Genomic DNA, 14,760 nt, shown 5'->3' on the forward strand with positions numbered 1-14,760 from the left:
ACCTCGAAGCGAGCGAAGAAGATGTTCAGTTCCTCCGCCAGCGAGGCGTCTCCGTCAGCCACAGCGAGGTTGTTGGATTTGTAGCCGGTGATGTGCTTCACCCCCTGCCACACCTGCCTTGTGTTGTTGCTGCTGAGGTGTCCCTCTATTTTCTTCTGGTATGCTGCCTTGGCCTCTATGATGCCTCTCCTCAGGCTGGCTCTGGCAGCACTGTACTGTGCCCCATCACCACACCTGAAGGCCTTGTTCCTCTCCTTCAGCAGGGTACTGACCTCACCAGTTATCCAGGGCTTTTGGTTTGGATAGACCCGGATATAGTCTCGGTCATAGCAATATCCGCGCAGAACTTGATATAGCTCAGCACAGATAAAGTGTAGTCCTCCAGGTCCTGTTGTTCAAAGATGCCCCAGTTGGTTCTTTCAAAGCAATCCTGGTGTTACGTCTTCGGGGACGCATAGCTTCGCTGGTTGTGTTCCCCTCCAACACAGGAAACAAGCAGGAGCGGCGTGCATAAGATTAAGGTTTTTAATTATTTGAAAGGCAGGATCAAAAATACAAACTGAGGATACTAGCAAGCATGGGGCTAAAAAACACAAAATGTCACCAAGGGTGAAAAACGAGGAATGCTAGTGTGTACAAACTTACTATAGCGAGGAGAAAAAACAGGAGAATGTAAATGTTGCCTACAGAAAACATTGACCCAGCAACTATTGCTGGGTGACAGGAAACTATAAAGGCGAGTGATTAAGCAAAACACCTGGTGGGAACACTAATTGCTAAACTAAGAAAGGTGAGTTGAATCAGTGCACATGGAAAACAACAGTAAACAAGGAAAGAGGGTGCACCCAGGAAACAGACTAAAACAGAAACATTACCAACATAAATCATGCCATGATCCGGGTAACGGATCATGACACCTGGAGTTGCTATGAGGCGCCCTCAGGCCAGATTTTGACAGTTTTAGTTGTCGGGGGAGCACTTTTCCTGAGGGGGGTGTATGCTGGGATTAACAACACTGACAGGTGGTCGGACTGGCCCAAGTGTGGTAGTGGCTTAGCCCTGTAGCTACTCTTGATATTCGAGTATGCCTTGTCCAAAGTATTTTTCCTCCTAGTTGCACATTTAATGTGCTGATGGAATTTAGGGAGCACAGTTTTTAATTCTGCATGATTAAAGTCTCCAGCAATGATGTGCACCGCCTCAGGATACGCGCTTTGTTGACTGCTAATGGAGTCATGTAACACCCTGAGGGCCATACTAGCATTAGCTGCCGGTGGTATGTAAACAGCCGTTAGCATGACAACATTAAACTCCCATGGAAGGTAGATGGGTCTGCATTTCACAGTAACGTACTCCAAATCAGATGAGCAGTGACTGGTAACAGTCTTGGTGTTGGTGCACCAGCTGTTGTTGACGTAGATGCACAGCCCCCCTCCTCTGCTCTTACCGGAGTCCTTGGTTCTGTCATGCTGATGTGTTGTGCGGCCCGCTAGCTCGATAGCCGTGTCCGGGATGAGCGGGTGAAGCCACGTCTCCGTGATGAGCAGAATGCAGCTGTCCCTGACCATCTTATTTGTCGCAATCTGCAGCTTCAGCTCGTCCAGCTTGTTGGCGAGGGATCTTGCATTCGATAAAAAAAAATACTGGGAAGCGATGGTTTGAATGGCAGCTTGCGGAGCCTAGCTAGCACGCCAGCTCTGCAGCCCCGCTTTTGCTTCCTGTCCCTCTGCCTCCTTCTCCTGGGAAATGTAATCCACGGAGAGCCCGGTGTCCTGGCTATGTCCGCCGGTATCTCGTGTAAACGAAGAAACTCAGCTGTGACTTCTTACTCACTCCGTAGTCCCAATTTAAGAAGTTCGGGTCGACTGTAGATGTTAGTCGCCCGGCATAATGTGGACAGACACACACACACCATACATGCAAAAATAACAAAAACTTGCACCAAAAAAGAGAGCTCTGAACCGCTGCGTCTATGCGCGCCGCCATCTTGGATTACCCACAATCCTACAATGCTTTTTAACAGTGTACATCACACCCAAAGTGAACATGATGTCTTGTGACTGAGTGGGGACCAGTGTACATCACACCCAAAGTGAACATGATGTCATGTGACTGAGTGGGGACCAGTGTACATCACACCCAAAGTGAACATGATGTCATGTGACTGAGTGGGGATCAGTGTACATCACACCCAAAGTGAACATGATGTCATGTGACTGAGTGGGGACCAGTGTACATCACACCCAAAGTGAACATGATGTCATGTGACTGAGTGGGGACCAGTGTACATCACAACCAAAGTTAACATGATGTCATGTGACTGAGTGGGGACCAGTGTACATCACACCCAAAGTGAACATGATGTCATGTGACTGAGTGGGGACCAGTGTACATCACACCCAAAGTGAACATGATGTCATGTGACTGAGTGGGGACCAGTGTACATCACACCCAAAGTGAACCAAATGTCTTGTGACAGTGGACCAAAGTCAGTGGAGATACCTTCCATGCGACTGAGTGGGGACCAGTGGACCACAGTCAATGGAGATACCTTCCATGTGGCTGAATGGGGACCAGTGGACCAAAGTCAGTGGAGATACCTTCCATGTGACTGAGTGGGGACCAGTGGAGATACCTTCCATGTGACTGAGTGGGGACCAGTGGACCAAAGTCAGTGGAGATACCTTCCATGTGACTGAGTGGGAACCAGTGGAGATACCTTCCATGTGACTGAGTGGGGACCACAGTCTGTGGAGATACCTTCCATGTGACTGAGTGGGGACCAGTGGACCACAGTCAGTGGAGATACCGTCCATGTGACTGAGTGGGGACCAGTGGACCACAGTCAGTGGAGATACCTTCCAAGTGACTGAGTGGGGACCAGTGGACCACAGTCAGTGGAGATACCTTCCATGAGACTGAGTGGGGACCAGTGGACCACAGTCAGTGGAGATACCTTCCATGTGACTGAGTGGGAACCAGTGGACCACAGTCAGTGGAGATACCGTCCATGTGACTGAGTGGGGCCCAGTGGAGATACCTTCCATGTGACTGAGTAGGGACCAATAGAGATACTTTCCATGTGAATGAGTAGGGACCAGTGGAGATACCTTCCATGTGACTGAGTAGGGACCAGTGGAGATACCTTCCATGTGACTGAGTAGTGTTTACAAAGTCACACATGATTTGTATCTGTGTACTTCTGAACAAATACAAGTTCTTGAAGGAGCCCTTTATTCAAATGTTGACAGGCTGTGCTCATGATAATCAAGTTGTTGGAGAAGATGGTTGTCAAGAGTGAGGACCATCCTAAACCTTCTGATGTAGAAAAGGGTTGTCAAGAGTGAGGACCATCCTAAACCTTCTGATGTAGAAGATGGTTGTCAAGAGCGAGGACCATCCTAAACCTTCTGATGTAGAAGATGCTGAGGAGAGTTGCACTTTCTCTCCATCTCAATGTCCTTCCCTTCTAGAGCTTTACTTCTCTCTGCCTTGGTCTTGAACTTCAAGCCGTGACCTGCGGACCACAACAACAAACATTTTTACTTCAGTAGGATCAGCACACTCCTGCCAGGGAACATGTCACCTCCTGACACCTTCACACCTCTGCTTTTGCTCGAAGAAGATGAAGACAAAGATCTCACCCTCACTATATATATATATATATATATATATATATATATATATATATATATGTATATTCAAGATTCAAGATTGTTTATTGTCATATGCACAGTTAGACAGTTTGCCGTACAATGAAAATCTTACTTTGCTAGTTCAGTATACTATACAGTATATGTACATATATATTTATATACATATGTACATGTATGTATATATATATATATATATATTTATATATTTATATGTATATACGGTATAGGTACATATGTATATACATATATTCATATGTATATACTGTATACACATATGTATATATACTAGGGGTGTAACGGTACGTGTATTTGTATCGAACCGTTTCGGTAAGTGGGTTCCGGTTCGGTTCGAAGGTGTACAGAACGAGTTTCCACACGGACATATTAAGTAGCGTAGCACACGTTGTGTAAACAATGCACACTGAGGCACAACACACGGCATGCTAGCAACTACCGGGCTACGACAACATATAAAAGCCAGAGCTGGAAGACCCTCCTGCCTCGTTAAGATCTCCCGTTTGGGAACACTTCGGCTGCGCGGTGCGGAGGACGGAGGTTTGCCGACATTGTTCAGCAGCGGTAAGGCATGCTTTTGCCAACACGTCAAACATGCTAACCCATTTGAAGCGGCACCACCCCCAAGTGAACATCGCTTCAACAAAGATAAAGACGAGCAAACAGCTCCCACCTCTTACTGCAAAGTTAGCCAGGCTGGGGGGGTGGGGTGGGGGGGGGGGTGTTAATCTGAGGCTGAGTTGACTTGATGTTGCACTTTTTATATGTAGAAGAACATTTTCGTTATTTCATTTAATCTGAGCAACAACTTGAGGCAGTTTAATGTTGATTAACGTGGACCCCGATTTAAACAAGTTGAAAAACTTATTCGGGTGTTACCATTTAGTGGTCAATTGTACGGAATATGTATTGTACTGTGAAATCTACTAATAAAAGTCTCAATCAATCAATCAATCAAAAAAAGCACTTTATATGTAGAAAAGGTTTGTTAAGAAACCATTCTGAGCCTTATGTTATTTAGTTTTTATTTTATATATGTTGACCACATTAACCCTGGCAATGGACCCTGTGTGTATATGTATGTTATGCCATTGTTCACAAATTAGGTAAATAAATAACCAAAACATTATTTTGTTGTTTTCTTACTGTACCGAAAATGAACCGAACCGTTGTTGAGTTGAGTTGAGTTTGAGTTTATTTCGAACATGCAAGTATACAACATGATACATCACAATTTCCAGTTTCTCTTTTCAACATGTTCGAAAAGGAGTAGAAAGAAGCAGAGCTTATTTAATCCTACCCCTTTTCTTTACATAACAGTTGCAAAACTTTTTGTTCACTTCCTGTTCACAATTTTTTCACAATAAACTCCATAAGTAATCACAATAGACCTCTAAACCGAGGTACGTACCGAACCGAAATTTTTGTGTACCGTTACACCCCTAATATATACATATGTATATACCAGAGGTGGGACCAAGTCATTGTTTTGCAAGTCACAAGTAAGTCTCAAGTCTTTGCCCTCAAATCTCGAGTCAAGTCCCAAGTCAAGACAGGCAAGTCTCGAGTCAAGTCCAAAGTCAAGACTGGAAAGTCTCAAGTCCAGTCCCAAGTCCTGCATTTTGAGTTTCGAGTCCTTTCAAGTCCTTTTAACCACAGACTAATATATTTACACAGATTGTGTATGCTTTAAAAAGCTGTATTTATTTATTAAAACAAGTGCATTTGAAGTTGAAGGAAAAAAAAATAGTGCTGACATTGCACTTCATAATAGCACTATTAACCAGTCATTTTAAACATTTAACTCATTCCTTTACAGAATAAAAACATTTGAAAAAACAAGAGCAACTGTACTTATTTGCACAAAAGTGTTAACATTGTATTTCCATGGCATAATGCATTGTAACTGGTTCCACAGCAATTTCTAACCTGTTCTTACCTTATCTCATTGATCTCATCTCATACTGTATGTGTCATGTCTTTGTGATCATGTTTTGTTTTAGTTATGTCCTGTTGGTTTAAGACTCTTTTTAGTTCCTGTTTACGCTTCATTGTTTGGTTACCATGTAAACCCATTAGTTTTCACCTGTTTCACGTTTTGGACTCACGCACCTGTTGCTAATCATGTCACTATTATTTAAGCCTGTCATTTTCTGTTGGTCGGCCTGGCGACATTACCTCTGTTACCCATGTACCCATGTTACCTGATGATACCTCTACTACCTCTGATATCCATGTCATAGTTCCATGCTTTCCAAGTAAGTTTTTGTTTATTCATGTAACAGTTAGCAAGTTTTTGTTTCATGCCATGTTCTGCCTTTGTGCTAGTTTTTGTTTTCTTAGCCAAGTTTGTTCTCCGCCTTGTGCGCGCTTTTCGTTTGTACTTTTTTTTTAGTAAATAATTAAACATGTATTTACCTTAAAGCCATGTCCAGTCTGGTTTGCTTGCACCACGGGAAAACAATCCACGCAGGAAACTGTACCATAGTCCACGTCCTGACAAAATGTCGCCAGCAAATCGTTCTCCCGCAAGCAACTTGTCGATGGAGGAAGGAAGGTGGGAGGAGTTAGGAGCCATGGAGGATCGAGATTTAATGTGGGGGCCAAATGGAAAACTTATCCCGATCAGCTCAGTGTGGCCCGAAGACGTTGGCACGTCGCCCCAGCCCCGTAAGCGCCGCCCAAGACGAGGGACTTCAGGGAAGGCTTCCGCGAGCGGACAGGACGCGTCGCTCCCTCAGGCTCCTCCCCCTCCGGGCGGAAATAGACTACAACCAGCCCAGCAGCCAGCGGATGACATCACAGATCAGGATTTTTTTTTTCCTCAACTCTCTTTTCTGTCAGCCGCTCCCAACTAAAGACTCCATGTCCATGATCAAACATTATCAGAACATGTTTTTGGACATTAGAGCAAATCAATCACAGTCATCCAGATGTAATTCCCCGCCCCCCAAGACTCAAGCCCCGCCCACATCACAGGACTTTTCTATTTTCCGCCCACTCAACCCCAGGTGGGTAAGAATGAAAGATATTTTGGACAATTTAGAGGGGAGGATTCTGCCCCCCTCCTGACCTCCCTCCCCCCACCCCTAAAACGGTTCCAGACCGCGGGGAGCGCATCTGGTATCCGCTCCTTGAGGGGGGTGGGGGGCTAGGGCCGGGAACTGTTGGAGTGGGGTGGGTCAGCTGCGCCCAGCCAGGCAGCAACCTCCAGCCCGGCCACCACCACCAGCTTTTCACCATGCCAAGCCACAGCCTCCAGCCCGGCCACCACCACCAGTCTTTCGGCGTGCCAAGCCGCAACCCCCAGCTAGGCCACCCCTGCCAAAGCCAAAGCCAAGGCTAGCATCTGCTCCAAGGTTAGCACCAGCTCCAAAGCTCGCACCATGCCAAGCTCCACCACGCCAAGCTCCACGGCAGGTTCCAGTACCTACACCACGGCGGGGTCCAGTACCAGCACCAAGGCGGGTTCCAGTACCAGCACCACGGCGGGTTCCAGTTCCTGCACCACGGCAAGCTTCAGTACCTGCACCACGCCAAGCTTCAGTACCTGCACCGCGGCAAGTTACTGTACCTGCACCACGCCAAGCTTCAGTACCTGCACCACGCCATGCGTCAGTACCTGCACCACGCCAAGCTTCAGTACCTGCACCACGCCAAGCTTTAGTACCTGTACCACGCCAAGCTTCAGTACCTCCACCATGCCAAGCTCCACCATGCCAGGTTCCACCACGCCAAGTGCCGCCAGTCGCAGCTTCACGACGCCAAGTGCCGCCAGTCGCAGCTCCACGACGCCAAGTGCCGTCAGTCGCAGATCCACAACGCCAAGTGCCGCCAGTCGCAGCTCCACTCCGCCAAGACTCAAGCCGCCAAGACCAAAGCCACCAAGAACCAAGCCAAGACCCAAGCCGCCAAGACCCAAGCCAAGACTCAAGCCAAGACCCAAGCCAAGACCCAAGCCAGGACCCAAGCCGCCAAGACCCAAGCCAGGATCCAAGCCGCCAAGACCCAAGCAGCCAAGACCCAGGCCGCCAAGACCCACGCCAAGCTTTGCCGGCTGCCGCACCCACGCCGGACTCGTCGTCTGCTTCCACGACGAGGACGCGCACAACTTCCACGCCTGCCACGACGACGCGCCCGCCTCCTCGTCAGCCACGGATGTGGCCATTCCCTGGGCGTCCACCTTGCCAGGTGCAGCGGCGTTCTACGCGTCGCCGCCACCTGACTCTGCCCCGGTGGATTCGGGGACAATTGGTTTGGCGACCCACCGCCAAGTCCCCCTCCCACCCTCCCATGACTCTTGATCATTGTTTTTTTTGGACATCTGGTATCTGTCCTTAAGGGGGACTCTGTCATGTCTTTGTGATCATGTTTTGTTTTAGTTATGTCCTGTTGGTTTAAAGGCCTACTGAAATGAATTTTTTTTATTTAAACTTTTGGTCGCTGATAAAAAAAAGCCTTGCCTGTACCGGAAGTAGCGTGACGTCAAAGGTTGAAAGGCTTCTCACATTTCCCCATTGTTTTCAATGCAGCGAGAGCGATTCGGACCGAGAAAGCGACGATTACCCCATTAACTTGAGCGAGGATGAAAGATTCGTGGATGAGGAACGTTAGAGTGAAGGACTAGAGTGCAGTGCAGGACATATCTTTTTTCGCTCTGACCGTAACTTAGGTACAAGCTGGCTCATTGGATTCAACACTCTCTCCTTTTTCTATTGTGGATCACGGATTTGTATTTTAAACCACCTCGGATACTATATCCTCTTGAAAATGAGAGTCGAGAACGCGAAATGGACATTCACAGTGACTTTTATCTCCACTACAATACATCGGCGAAGCTTTTTGGCTGTGGAGCTAACGTGATAGCATCGTGCTTAACTGCATATAGAAACACAAGAAATAAACCCCTGACTGGAAGGATAGACAGAAAATCAACAATACTATTAAACCATGGACCTGTAAATACACGGTTAATGCTTTCCAGCCTGGCGAAGCTTAACAATGCTGTTGCTAACGACGCCATTGAAGCTAACTTAGCAACCGGACCTCACAGAGCTATGCTAAAAACATTAGCTATCCACCTACGCCAGCCAGCCCTCATCTGCTCATCAACACCCGTGCTCACCTGCGTTCCAGCGATCGACGGTGCGACGAAGGACTTCACCCGATCACAGATGCGGTCGGCGGGCGGCCCGGAGACGGAGGAAGTCAAGGTGAGGTTGGCGGCTAGCGCGTCTGCTATCCATCTCAAAGTCCTCCTGGTTGTGTTGCTGTAGTCCGCTGCTAATACACCGATCCCACCTACAACTTTCTTCTTTGCAGTCTTCATTGTTCATTTTTAAAGTAAATAATTAAACATGTATTTACCTTCAAGCCATGTCTAGTCTGGTTTGCTTGCACCACGGGAAAACAATCCACGCAGTAATTTGCGTCGCCATAGTCCACGTCGTGACAGAATGTGTGTTTATGTGTGCGTACACATGAAAAACATAACAAATACATGAACATAACAATGAACAGAGTTGTACTTTTTAGATGTCAGGGCCCTATGCAATATGTACACATATTCTTAAAATAACATACATTTTAACTGACCTTTATTTGACTATGTTTGTCATTTTGTAGGTGGCTAAAATACGCGGTGCTGCTGACTGCCGTCTAACGTTACGTTACTGTGTGTGATAGATTGACTAACGTAACGTTATGTCTAGGTACCTCATGCAACCCTGCTTAAAAAAAACACTTAACAAAAAGTATGAATAAGGTAGCGAACTGCAGTGGACGCAACAGATTGCCGTGTTTGCAATGACGTTATAACCATAGACATCTTATAAGTAGACGCAGCATTGGCTGCTGTGACGCGAGCAATTTGGCCGCCATCTTGAAGTGATGACGAGGAGCCAGTGAGCAGCCTAAACTGACAGTTGACACACAGAAAACAAAGATGCCGGGCTGGTGTTCAGCGTTTTCCTGCTCAAATGAGCGGACTGTTGAAAATAAGAATCGGGGTATTACTTTTTACAAGTAAGTTTTAACATTAACGTACTATTGGTTGTATTTTGTGAAAATAATATTACCACAGAGTTGAGAAGGAGCAAAGATATTCAATATTTGTGTGTGAAAATCACAAGGAAATCTTCTGGGGGAGGATGACCCCCCGACAGGGGTTTAGTTTACAAACTTTCAGCTCCACCTAAAACAAAATTCACCAGCTGCCACTGATTATGATGTGTTCTCATTTTAGGCAAAATATAAGACAATACTTTCTTAACAGTATAATTGTAACCAGGAATAAGTCTTCAAGTAACAATTTTCAAATACTAACATTGTTGGTTAAGACAGAATTTGGTTTTATTCTGAATCCAGTGAAACAGATTGGTGGTTTTAGCTGATATAAGGACTTTCAGGTGTTTATATATGTTTATGTTTACGTATTTGGCAGACGCTTTTATCTAAAGCGACATACATAAAAAATACATATAAAACAATCACTGTAAACATGATCATTTAAGGGAAGAATGTAATACAAAATATCAATACAAAGTGTCAAGACAGAATAAACTCTCTGCTGCTGCAGCAACAGAGATACAGTCTATAAGATATATAGATATCTAATGTATTCATTCATTGTTTATGTAGGATATACGCATGTATATATAACCGAATCATATTGTTTCTTCAACTTAAAAATAGCTGACCGTTTTTTTCCACCTTCTCTGGGATTATATTCCCAGTTTTGATCTCGGACATCTGTTCACTTATAGCATATAAGAATATTCTATTACTGCATACTTGCCAACCCTCCCGGTTTTACCGGGAGACTCCCGGTATTCAGCGCCTCTCCCGATAACCTCCCGGCAGAAATTTTCTCCCGACAAACTCCCGGTATTCAGACGGAGCTTGAGGCCACGCCCCCTCCAGCTCAATGTGGACCTGAATGGGGACAGCCTGTTCTCACGTCCGCTTTCCCACAATATAAACAGCTTGCCTGCCCAATGACGTCATAACATCTACGGCTTTTAGAGAATAGAGTGCACAACTGCGCACACAACAAGGAGACGAAGCAGAAGAACGAGGAAGTTACAGACATGGCGACACCGTCGACGAGCAAGATGAAGAAATACGCTTGCAAGTTCCAAAACGAAGGGAAACAAGAATTTCAGTTCATCCAGGACAGTTCGAAGGGGAAGGGGTATGTTGCCTGTACATTTTGTAGAACAGACTTCTCCATTGAACACGGTGGCCGAAATGATATACTCATTCATGAATGGAGAGCGAAGCACATGGCGGCGGCAGCGCAGCACCTTTCACAGCCCAGTATTATGGGCCACCTCGCAAAATGTATTATATATATAATAAAATAAATATATATATATATATATATATATATATATATATATATATATATATATATATATATATATATATATATATATATATATATATATATATATATATATATATATATATAGCTAGAATTCACTGAAAGTCAAGTATTTTATACATCACATATATATATATATATATTATATATATATATATATGTATATATATATATATATATATATATATATATATATATATATATATATATATATATATATATATATATATATATATATATAAAATACTTGAGTTGGTGAATTCTAGCTGTAAATATACTCCCCTCTTAACCACGCCCCCAACCACGCCTCCCGTCCCCAACCACGCCCCCCACCCCCCACCTCCCGGTATCGGAGGTCTCAAGGTTGGCAAGTATGTATTACTGTTAAGCAAACTATGAATAATAAAACACCCCAAAACATGTGTCCTTTATCACAGCTAAACGTATGACAAAATAGCGTGTGAAAATCAGTGGTATTCAGTGAGGTAAGATTAATTAAATGCGCTGACAGTTCATTGCTCCTGCCAAATGAATTGCACTGAGTGGAGCGGACCACCACTCCAAGATGGCGGCCCAGTGTCTAGTCAGCGCCAGTAGGCTGTAGCGCTCGATGCTGCGTCTAATTATAAGATGTCTATGGTTATAGCGTTAGCGGTGAGTTTACAGCCTCACTGATTTAACTAAACAGCAAATAAAAGTTACGTTACTTAGCCAATAAACGTTAGCTCACATTAAAAACTTACCCTTCTTTGAGCATCTTCAAATGTCGAACGAAGTTGGAAGTTGTTGCGTCTCCGTCTGTAATCTTCAAACCGCATGCTTTGCATACTGGAATTCATTTTTAGTTGACCAAGTCGTAGTTTTAATACCTGAACGAAACTATTTTAGGCATCATTTTTCCTCACTGGCGCGTTGTTTGACATTTCTTCTTCGTTGGTTGTTCTGCAATTTGATTGGATGAATGCTGTGGGACGAAAATAACGTGGATGTAATTTGATTGGCTGTTGTACTGACAGGAACAACACGCTGACAGACATGTACAAAATGAAAGATACGGAGCGCTCCTGAATAACTTTTGAATCTTTGGGTTTTGGGGAAAGTAGCAAGTCATGTCAAGTCAAAAGGCTCAAGTCCAAGTGAAGTCACAAGTCATTGATGTTAAAGTCTAAGTCGAGTTGCAAGTCTTTTTACATTTTGTTTGTCTAAAGTCATCAAATTCATGACTCGAGTCTGACTCGAGTCCAAGTCATGTGACTCGAGTCCACACCTCTGGTATATACAGTATATACATATGTATATATTTATATGTATATACAGTATATATACATATGTATATTTTGTACATACATATGTATATATATATATACACAGACATATATACACATGTATAGATATACATTTGTGTGTACATCTATACATACATACAGATATATATATATACAGTAAATACATATGTATATAAATACATTTACATATACATACATACGTATATACATACACACATATATACACACATATATACACACATATATACATATAGTGGTATATGGGCTTGTATAAAGTCTCAGGGAGTTGAACGCCCCTGCCTTACATAGTTTCGGGTCACCCTTAGGCAAGGTGTAGCACCCGAACGCCTCCCCCCATCAGGGTTATGATAATACCCCATGGAAAACACAAGAAGAAGATGCGTTACCCGGCCCGGAGGAAGCCCGGGGCCCTCCTCCGGAGCTAGGCCCGGAGGCAGGGCTCGTCAGCGAGCACCGGGTAGCTCGAAGAAGTTACGTGGACACACCATTTTCTCCACCACGTGGGCCCACCACCCGCAGTCGGAATCAGTGGGGTCGGGTGCGCTGCCACTTCGATGGCAGTGAAAGTGGAGGCTCCAGACGGACCAATTCGGGGAAGCAGAGGCTGACTTTTGGGACGTGGAACGTCTCTACGCTAGTGGGGAAGGAGCCTGAGCTGATGCGGGAGGTGGAGCGCTACCGGTTGGATCTGATGGGGCTTACCTGTACCCATAGCAAGGGCTCTGAAACCACACTCCTGGACAAGGAATGGATCTTGTTCACTTCTGGAGTTGTTCAGGGTGTGAGGACTCAGGCGGGTGTGGGGATACTCACGAGTCCCCGGCTGAGTGCCTGTACGTTGAAGTTCACCCCAGTGGACAAGAGGGTCGCCTCCCTTTGCCTTAGGGTTTGAGAGGGGAAAACTCTTGACTGTTGTTTGTGCATACGCACCAAACAAGAGTTCAGAGTATTCGGCCTTCTTGGATACCTTGCATGGGTCCTGTATGAGGCGCCGGCAGGGTATTCCATAGTCTTACTGGGGGACTTCAACGCGCACGTGGGCAATGACAGTGAGACTTGGACTGGCGTGATTGGGAGGAACGGTCTCCCTGATCTGAACCCGAGTGGTGGATTGTTATTGGACTTCTGTGCTAGTCATGGACTTGCAAAAACAAACACCATGTTCAAGCATAAGGTGCTCATAGGTGTACCTGGTACCAGAGCACCCCAGGCCAAAGATCAATGATCGATTTTGTAATCGTATCAGCTGATCTGAGGCCGTATGTGTTGGACACTCAGGTGAAGAGAGGGGCTGAACTGTCAACTGATCACCATCTGGTGGTGAGTTGGGTCAGATGGCGGGGGAAACCTCTGGACAGACCTGGCAAACCCAAGCGTGTAGTGCGGGTGAACTGGGAACGTTTGGAGGAGTTCTCTGTCCGGAGGGACTTCAACTCCCACCTCAGGCTGGACTTCTCTGCCATCCCTTTGGAGGGTGTGGACATTGAACAGGAATGGGCAATGTTCAAAGCCTCTATTGCTAAAGCCGTAGCTGCGAGCTGTGGCCAGAAGGTCTTAGGTGCCTCAAGGGGCGGTAACCCTCGAACACCCTGGTGGACAGCGGTAGTCAGGGAATCCGTCCGACTGAAGAAGGAGTCCTACCAGGGTATGTTATCCCAGTGGACTCCGGAGGCAGTGGCAAGGGACCGACAGGCCGTGGCTGTGGACAAGGCTAAGCACAGGGTGTGGGAGCAGTTCGGGGAATCCATGCACTGTAAAAAAAAAAAAGTTGAGAAAACGCAAATTTTCAAGGCAACATGATGCAACAAGATTTTTGCGTTTTCTCAACTTTTGACTACTATTGTTGACTTAACTAAGATTTACAAGTTGAGATAAGAGTTATGTCAACTCGGATCTTTCAATCTTTTAAATCTTTTTACAAAAATAGATCTTGTCGTAGTTAATTTTGTGGCGAGTTTGGTCCGTTTTACAAAAGAATAAAGCCACAAATCATATGGAATATTAACTTGTGATCATATGTGATATTAACTTGTGATCATATGTGATATTAACCTGTGATCATATGTGATATTAACTTGTGATCATATGTGATATTAACTTGTGCTGCTTTAAATGGAATTTAGATATTGACTTTACAAAAGAATAAATCCACAAATCATATGGAATATTAACTTGTGATCATATGTGATATTACTGACAAGAAGATCCGAGTTGACATAACTCTTATCTCAACTTGTAAATCTTAGTTAAGTCAACAATAGTAGTCAAAAGTTGAGGAAACGCAAAAATCTTGTTGCATCATGTTGCCTTGAAAATTTGCGTTTTCTCTACTTTTTTTTTTTTACAGTGTATGTCATATGTCACATAACTCTTATTTCAACTTGAAAATCTTAGTTAA

The 14,760-nt window shown here is 44.8% G+C and overlaps 1 protein-coding gene across 13 annotated transcripts in view; it reads right to left on the reverse strand.

Annotated features, from left to right (window-relative positions):
* Positions 1 to 367: 367 nt before the first annotated feature.
* The window catches only part of dus1l (dihydrouridine synthase 1-like (S. cerevisiae)), an 87,883-nt gene continuing 73,490 nt past the window's right edge, over positions 368 to 14,760 (reverse strand). For 9 of the 13 annotated variants that reach the window (XM_062050644.1, XM_062050646.1, XM_062050645.1 and 6 more), the window contains one exon: positions 368 to 3,517. In XM_062050644.1, coding sequence (XP_061906628.1) covers positions 3,402 to 3,517 — 116 coding nt within the window. In that variant the 3' untranslated portion in view covers positions 368 to 3,401. Of the gene's footprint in view, positions 3,518 to 11,798; positions 11,884 to 11,907; positions 12,020 to 14,760 lie in introns of those variants that run through there. The other 4 variants (XR_009826534.1, XR_009826533.1, XM_062050650.1 and 1 more) reach the window with 4 other exon arrangements.

Source organism: Entelurus aequoreus, linkage group LG06, assembly GCF_033978785.1.
Source record: "Entelurus aequoreus isolate RoL-2023_Sb linkage group LG06, RoL_Eaeq_v1.1, whole genome shotgun sequence".
Taxonomy (NCBI): Eukaryota; Metazoa; Chordata; class Actinopteri; order Syngnathiformes; family Syngnathidae; genus Entelurus; species Entelurus aequoreus.